This window comes from Numida meleagris, chromosome 12, assembly GCF_002078875.1.
Source record: "Numida meleagris isolate 19003 breed g44 Domestic line chromosome 12, NumMel1.0, whole genome shotgun sequence".
Classification (NCBI taxonomy): Eukaryota; Metazoa; Chordata; class Aves; order Galliformes; family Numididae; genus Numida; species Numida meleagris.
The window spans coordinates 17,004,029-17,012,757 of NC_034420.1; the positions used below are offsets into that span (position 1 = coordinate 17,004,029).

Sequence of the window (8,729 nt, forward strand, 5' to 3'; positions counted from 1 at the left end):
TGTAAAAATCCACAGCGGAACTCAGTTCCTTCACTAGATTACAGCAGAACTGAGCTCAATTCCAGGAAGATACTATTACTTCAGAACTGCTTTCCCAGGCGCAGTTTTGCCTTTAAGATTTCAGAACTGAGAGCTTTGAGCAAAAAGCAGAACACGCATATAACATTGCATCTGCACAAAACGTGGCAGCAGCTCGTTGGACATTAATCTTCAAAGTGCCTCAGGATTATTACTTTCTAGGAAGAACATGGAACAAGGATCCATAGGTACAGGCGGAATTGTAAGTTTTAATTATAACAAATTGATACAGACTATATTAAGAACACAGTTGGCTGGTACAGAATCACACCCTGCAAGACATCAAGATGGATTTGCAGAACACCGCTTCCTCCAGACAATCACACAATTGGAGAGATTATTGATTTTAGGAACCATTAATACTGGACCCTACATGATATCCTGGAGAAGTAACACCGTATCCTGGAATCCAAACTCAATTCTCTCTCATAAGAGCAGCAAAGAAACATGACCAGACCAGCCCAGCTGCAGCGCTGCCCCGAGCCCAGCTGGCCCCTGCGGGTCTGTGGGGCAGCACAGCACGGACCTGAGCGCCGCTCCAGCCAGCAGGAGACCTCCGGCAGAAAGCTTCTCAGCAGAGTCAGCATCAGCTGCATCAGCTAAGGGCATGGGAAGCACGTCCAGAACATGACACCTTCCTTCTCCATGGCAAAGATGAGGTAAGAAGGAAAACCTCCAGGAGAGTAATTGCACTAACTCGTGCTCCCACCCCAGCACGCTGCCTTCGGAAGAAGAATTCCTCACCTCCCTCAGTGCAGGAGCTCGGGTTGACGGGCTCTGTCCGCACCCTGTGCCCTCGCCCCGGGCAGGGCGCTGTGCCCGCTCCACAGCCGCTCTCGCTGCCGCTGCCCCGCGGGACGGGGCTCCCAGCTGGCGCTGCCCTCCTGTTAGTTCCAGAGCCCAGCACTCGGAACAAGATTAACTCCTGGTCTGTCAGCGTCTTGGTTATTTAAGCAAATGCTGTATCCGAAATGGATTTCACACTATAGCAAAGCAGTCACAAAACCTGTCACGGGAACAACACGTAGTCTGTGTGAGTAGTGATGCAATACATTAGCACTTCAGCAAATCGTAAGATTAAATTTGCATATACTGACGGTGTCTGGGAGGCAAAGACTATGAAATCAGAGAGCTTAAGCCAACAAACTCTCGGGATCTACTGCACAAATACTGTAGAGTTAAGTGCTCCTCCTAGCAACTACCTTGCTCCAGAGCTAACTGCTCTTAGAAACATAGAAACAAATACAAGCTGATTATTTCAATATATTTTGGAGTTCATTTCTGTATGCCAGAGACTACACACAAACAGATACTTTGATAACACTGAGGTCACTGTGACTATAGCTCTACAGAACTTTTGGGTTGAAGACAGGACTTCATTAATACGTTATTCATCTCAACAACGATGACACTGGAACCCTTTGTGCAACCCATAAATACATCTAGCCATGAAAGCTCCAGGAGCAAGGGTTTGTGAGAAGGAAAGCTACCACTAGGAAATGTAAGCTCATTTGCCCGGCCTGGCCTGCTCTCACCAATCATGGCAGTGGATGGTGCCCCATGGGGAGGTGTAACAGGGAACCCTGAGGAAACCACTGCCAACCACATTTCGGGTGGACGAGCTGGTGCTGGATCTTACATGAGCTGCGAGAAGTGCCCTGAAAAGGCCCAGGAGCCACAGATTACAAAAAAACGTAAAATAAAATGTAATAGCTTCTTTTTATGACTAGCGTACAATAGGCTAATGGAATTAAAAGATGATCTCTTCACTGAGCTTTGCACGGCAATGAGGAAAAACCCGCACAGGAGCGTGGCTAAAAGGTTTGCACCCAACAACTCTGGGGATCCAAAGCAGTCGGATACAGCTGCCACTGCCCCACTGAGCTGCAGAGCCCCAGCAGCAGGGCTACATCGATGGTAGCTTCTCTTTTACTGCCCGTGGAAGTGCACAGAGGGATTTTGCTCCCATTACAATGGATAAAAAAATAAATACGCAATAACAGCACAAATCAACTCTTCTCTCTGTTAGCTAGAACTAGGCTTAGAATCAGGGTTGTTGCAGTTTGGGTTGGACTTGCAAAAACCTGCTCAGCTATCAGCCAGCGGAACAGATCATTTCAGTGGGGAAAAAGCAGACTTCATCCAAACTGATCCACCATCTGCCTTGCTACCTTAACTTTCACAGTGCCCTTTTGTATGTGCTGCAGGACATTCCTGATTCTTTCCTTTCTGCCAAAAATAAACATAAAGAAATCAGCTCTTCTGCTGTGGGTCTCCAGGACTCAAACACCGAGCGCAGGATGATTTGTAGCGGACAAGTCACAACACAGACCACCGAAACCCAAAGCAAGCCCTCCACGCAACAAGTCTGCTCTGTATGTGAAGAGCACACGACCAAGCTGGAGACGCTCGCAGAGTGCCATGCGTGACGTGCTGCTGAATCAGGTGGTGCAGCCCCACGCCGTGCCAAGCCATGGCCCCGGCCAGGGGCCACGCCAGGACAGCGCAGCGCGGCCGGCAGACCCCTGACCTGCACACCTCCGGCAGCCGCCCCCCACTTCCCCCCTCCTCCTGGGACAACCTCCGAGCCCAATGCAGCCCTGGCAACGCGGCCCCGAGCGGAGGGCGGCTGTTCCTGGAGCAGCGCCCCGGGCTGCGGCCGGCAGCAGAACTTCCCCTTCAGGTTCTGCTCTGCCGCTGCTCACAGCACTTGCCCTTCCTCAAACCTTCCTGATCCCTATCCCCACAAGCTGGAGCGCGAGGAATGATTTCAGATGTAACACTAGAAGCCGTACCGCTGCCAAGGGGGCCCACTTTCTGTAAATTCTGGCTGTAGGCTAAGAAAAAAAAATAGAGAACTCTGCGCTGCTGCAGCGCTTCTCGCCGTCCTCGCCTCCCCCGACGAGCCACATCTCCAGGAAGCCAGGGCAGCGAGAGCCGAGTGGAAAACGCATTAAATCCTCTGCTCCAGAGCGCAGCAAGCACACGGCGCTAGAACCGTTCCCTTGGAATTTAACCAATTCCACTTTGTGCAGGCCATCACCATTAGCATCAGGTTGGAGATGGACACCATCAAAAGCCCCAGCTCCTCGGCGCAGCGCTTGGCAAAGCCTCGCAGCGCGCCCTGCCCCACTCCCAGACCCTGAGCGCTTCTCCCGCAGCGTGCTGGCAGCGCTCAGCCCCCGCAGCGCCTGGACAGGGCCGTCCCACGCAGCCAGCCGTGTGCCCAGCCCCGAGCCGCAGCTGGCCGCTGTGCGCTTCTGCCCGCTGCAACCCATTCCCCACGTTTGCATTCTGCGCGAGCTGCGTTAACTTCAGAACACTTTCCACTGTTAAGAAGGAAACTGATTAGCTTTCTCAGCCCTGATGATCGCATGTCTCATTAGAGATGCCGTGCTGCGCTATCCTTAGGAAAAGAAATCGAAAATTGCATGAGAAGTTCAAGGCTGCATGTCTATGAGACGCTGCACGCTCTGCATCTGGACGGTGCGAGCAGCGCTGCATGCACACCTGGGCACAACCCTGGCTGCTCCTCCCATGCGCTCAGCACGTTAGTCACGTTTCAAATAATGAAAGACAGCCACCAGCAGTACGAAATATTTCCTATTGGAAAGTGAAGTTCATTGATCCCAGCCTTCGTCTCACAGAATCAGAACGCCAAAAAGCAACAAACCGAGCGGGAGCCTCCCAGGATGGTTCTTCCCTTGTTTCTGGAACAAACGGTAGGAATGTCATTGTTGTTAAGTCTCCACGATGCTAATACAGAAATCTACGAAACATCCACTGAAGGAGACCCAGCTCATTCTGAACATTTCTGACAAAGTTGAGGAAGAACGAATTCCTCTCCCAGCCCCAGGATTCATCAGCACCCCACAGTTATTGTAAAACAAAGACGGCGTTGCCTCTATTGTATGGGGAAAAAGCACAAAAGCAAAGCGGGCAATGCTGGGCTTAGAACTGGACTTGTAGTTTTAGCATATTTAAAAAAATAAATAGCAGCTTCCGTAAACACAGGAAATCAAACATTTTTAAGCAAAACCAGGAGCAAGCTCATTTTTTCTTTTTAAACACGTATTTTTAGTTCCATCATCTCAAATAAAGCAAAAGAAAGCATTAGGATCTACAACAGCCCCCGAGCTCATCAGCTGCCCCCGGCCCCACCGCCCTGTGCATCACCCCAGAGCTGCCCCATAAAGCCAGGATGGCACCGGGCACCGCTGCCCCTTCCACTGTGGGACCAGCTCTGTGCCGTACACATTCGGAGTTGAGAGGGCTCTTCACCACAACGTTATCAGAACCAAAGCACGCAAAAATGGTTTATGAGACTGCCCAAAGCATTACAAATGGATGTGTACAGCACTCAGCCACAGGGGCGCTCGGGTCTGACCAAACAGTTCCCTACAAAAAAAAAAAAAACAAAACCAACTCATCAGCTTCACAGAAAGTCTGGAAAGTGACACTGCTATTATTTACGTGGGATATGCTCTGAAATTAATCTCCCAAACCCAGTTCTTGCTTGGACAGATTTTGTAACGCTCATTTCATATATATAACATGGGAAAAAAACCAAACCCCCACACAGAAAGACCTCTGAAATTAATGAAGAACAATGTAGAAGTTGGACTGGTTATGCAAAAGGTTAGTACGAAGGATTTCTGCTCTGTCAAATACACGATAAGGCACATTCAATATTCATCCATCAAAATGGACCTTCTCCCTAAAGCCCCATTTCCCTTCCTGGCTTCCTTACACCACAGCTTGCTTTAAACAAATCACTAAAGAAACACACACCTCCGCTACAAAAACCAAAAGCGACCGCTGAAGTTCAGGCTGAAGCAGGTTACAGCGGGCTCCTGAAGGAACGAGGAGCCCTCCTCCATCTCACTTACCCGTGGGAAAGCAGAGCTCACGCCGCACAGCTCACGCTCAGGGATCCATTGTCAGCGGGGCAATAAAACACAGAGCTCACGCAGACACGCACCGAACCCACAGTCGCCGCTTCTCCGCATTCGGACCCGAAGAGACGTTTTCTAACTCCACTGACACGCACCAAAAACCTCTTCCCCAGGTGAGGCCGCGTGCTGGGCTTGTGCAACACACTGAGAACAGCGCGGCCAAGGAAAACACAGCGGGCGCTGCAGCCAGACCTGTCCTCCGAGCAGACACGGCGCCCGCTGAGCGCTGCACCGCTGTGCCAGCTGCAGGGAGCGAGGGAAAGGCCTTCAGCTGAGCAGCCGTGCTGTGGAACTGCTGGCACAACGCACGGCACAAAGGCGCTGGAAGCAGACGCTCGGAGCCCGGCACACCTCCTCCCAGCGCCGCCCGCGAGCAGCCCCCTCCGACCCAGCCACGGGTTAAAGCCAGGTACGGGTAAATCTCTGCAAATATTCTTATCTCTCTAAACACAGCTATTAAACCAACTGCTGAGCGTTTCCTACTCGGAATCCTCTTGTCCATGTAAGGCAAATGCAACACCAAGCAAAGCTAGAACTCCGGTTCAGCTTAAACGCAATTCTAGAAATTTGCCCAGCAACCAAGTTATTTCTGTGCTTAACATTTAAGTAACACTAGGGGGAAAAACAACAAAAAACTCGCGCCACAGCGATTGATCCTCTGACCCCTGAGAACGAAGCGGCTTTTGGACACACAAACACTTCCCCCTCTACGCCGCCCTGCGCGTGGATCCTTCCTCCACATACTCCATTTCACTCCGGGACGCATTTTAAACTTTTTTCACAGCCCGTCTGCTGCCCTGCTCCTTTCTCCCCTTTGGCAGCAGAGCTCAGCGCCTGGCCAGCACACCACAGCTGTGCCCAGCCGCCAACCAACGGAGCCGCAACCGACCCGGAGCAAAAACCAAACCTGGCACGCATGCAGCCGCGCTGAGTACGCACGCAATATTTTAATAAAGAGAAACAAAACAGATTACCTTGAATAGCCATTAGAGAAAGCAGGTCTGCCAGAAAGGTTGAGCGTTCCCAAGGGAGCTAAAGCCTCGTCCCCTGATCCCTGGCACCTATTCCAATTTTCTGAACCGGCAGGAAGAGACGGAATGATATTAAAAATTGGTTTCTGATCCTGCTGCTGAGAGAGCGATGCAGTATTTAAATCATAGTGATACATCTGTCCCCCAGAGGTACTGACACCGTGGATAGAGATGGCAGAGACTTTAGTACCCAGCAGATTAGACCCGGAGAAGTTTGCCTGACAGTAAATTGGGCCCATGTTTTCTTGCTTTATGCCAGGAGTACAAAGTTCGATGAAGTCTTCCTTTTCCGTTTTCACTTGAGGCATTGGCATTTTGGAACTGGGTAAAAGGTCACCACGGTCATTAATTTTAGGTTTAGTGTCAGACAAAATGGGGGGCTTGCAGTCTTCCCCCAGGTTTCCTTCCAGGAGGAACGCGTCGTCAGCGGAGATGGGGGACAGCAAGCCTCCGTCATCAAGCAACGGGTCGAGCCGCCACGGACTCCCATTGGGCTCCTTGCCAGGCGATACCGACGGCAATTCTAAATCCTGGAGGATATCCAGCGTGCTTTGGTCTTCAGAGAACAGCTTCAGGCTGCCGCCGTTGGAGCCGACCTGGCTTTGGACCGAAGCCCCCGGCTCCAGGGGCCCGCGGCCAGCCATGCCCGCAAAGTCCGGCTCCAGCGGCACCTCGGATGACACTGCTCCCTTCGAGTCCTCTGCCAGGCTCGAGGACTTGTTCAAGCTTGCAATGCTTTCCTCCAGGAGCCTGAAGTCCGTTTCTCCTCCAGAAGAGATGCCAGTTTGGCCCTGCTGTGAAAATCCAAGGTCGTTTCCCATCACTTTCGCATCTGTTTCGCCCATATACAGTCCCATGGAGAGTGACACTGCCTTGGACAGGTCCGGCGGAGGCACATTGTTTACCAATCCTTTTGAGAAGTCAGCCAGAGCGGGTTGCTGAGCGGAGTCTGACTGAGAAGACACGGGGAGAGGAGCTGCAGATACAGGGGCTTGTGCGGAGGCTCCACCCCTGAAGGGCGGATGGAAGTCCATCACGATCCCTCCTTTGGTACTGATGAGCGCATTTTTCCGGGTTTCATCTTGATCTGACGACTTAAGCAATTCTTTGGAATCCATTATTTTAACATCAGCTATAAAAAGATCACAAGATATCGAAGTTAGCACATCAAGGGTACTTTAATAACAGAATGAGAGAAGGCGAAATCATCAGCCTGGTTTGGTGACTTTGAGAACGGAAGCACAGCAAACCAAGCTACGAACCAGCACACACCACGTTTCTCCCAAACCCCCTGATATATATTTTAATAGATGAGTGATAAGAAGATTTATTTTTTTGTTTTTTAAAGCTTTGCTAAAGCCGTACGGAGCGCTCTGTGTGCCGGCGCACAGCTCAGAGCCAGAGCACAATGCCAGGCACTCTGTGAGCACTCCCCAGCTCTGCTAGCCACGCCAGCAAGCAGAGGAGCTGCAAACTGTGAAAGTGCCTCATTCACAGCCTCCGACAGCGACCTCCCCGGCACCGCTCGGTGCCAGCCAGCCCTAACGCGGTCGCTCAGTCGCTGCCCGGGAGCCACACAACCTCGACGGCCCGGAACGCTTTGCCTAAGTTCTGCCTAAAAGAGAACGCGTGAATCCTAAAATTAAGTCACTGTAATTCCGTAAATAAGCCCCACATTTACAAATACAACTAAAACTAAAATAGTATTTTTATTAGCTTCAAACACTTTAAAAGCTCGCGGCTATCCTCCAAACCCATCTAGCACCGACAGTAAATCTCAGTTTCATCTGTTTGTATTTACCCTATTTACTTCCAGCGCAGAGCATAAATATTTGGAGAAAAACTGCAAGTTCTTCGGCGAACTTCCCACGCTGCCTCTCCCCTGCCCGAGCCCCGCCGCCCTCAGCCATGGGGCCGGGGCACAGAGCGCAGCTCCCGGCCCCGCTCCGCGCGTGCCAGAGCGAGGGCCGCAGCCAGCAGCACGGCTCCGTGCGCGCCGCGTTAAGGTGGCCCGGCCGAGCGCTCCGCCGGCGGAACGAGCTCAGCTCAGGGCCGAGGGAGGGTTTGGGATCGTCTCACGTAACCTCGACGCGGCCGAAGGGAGAATCTCTCGTCCTCGTTTTCCGACGAAAATCTCCCAACTCGCGGGCGACGCTGACAGCCGCCCCGACACCCGAACACAGCGCGCGGCAGCTCCCGAAATTCGGGGATCGCGAAAAGGCTGCGCGACGACTCGGTGGGGAAACCACAACAACAACTGAAATATCGAAGCGTGGATACACGCACGGCCAATTCGCTTCGGCTCTGCCGCGCTCACACGGGGGGAAGGCGCCCGAGCCGCTCCGTCTGACGGCGTCCCCCGGCAGCAGCGGGCACCCGGCGCGGCGGACGCGGCCGGAGCGACACGCGGGGACCCACGGAGGGAGCGAAAAGCAGCGAACAGCGATACGTGCAGCCAATTCCCGTTCGCGCGGCGCGGCTTCCCGAGCAATGTGTCGGGACCTGTTGAGCCGTCTCCTGGCACACCCACTTCTGCAAAATAACACCGGCCCACGGCTGCGGGGCGCCGCGCTCCCCCTGCGCTCAGCTCCCCGCGACCACCCGCGCTGCGGGCGCCAGCGAAACCCCGGGGCCGCCCCCAGCCCCGTCCCATCGGGCCGGCCTG

At 52.8% G+C, this 8,729-nt stretch overlaps 1 protein-coding gene across 1 annotated transcript in view; it reads right to left on the minus strand.

Annotated features, from left to right (window-relative positions):
- Nucleotides 1-8,002, minus strand: part of NR3C1 (nuclear receptor subfamily 3 group C member 1) — a 56,330-nt gene extending 48,328 nt beyond the window's left edge. Inside the window, exons 1-2 of the mRNA XM_021410508.1 lie at nt 7,866-8,002; nt 6,008-7,196 (exon numbers count right to left, since the gene is read on the minus strand). Of these exons, the coding sequence (XP_021266183.1) occupies nt 6,008-7,182 (1,175 nt within the window). The 5' untranslated portion in view covers nt 7,183-7,196; nt 7,866-8,002. The remainder of the gene's footprint in view (nt 1-6,007; nt 7,197-7,865) is intronic.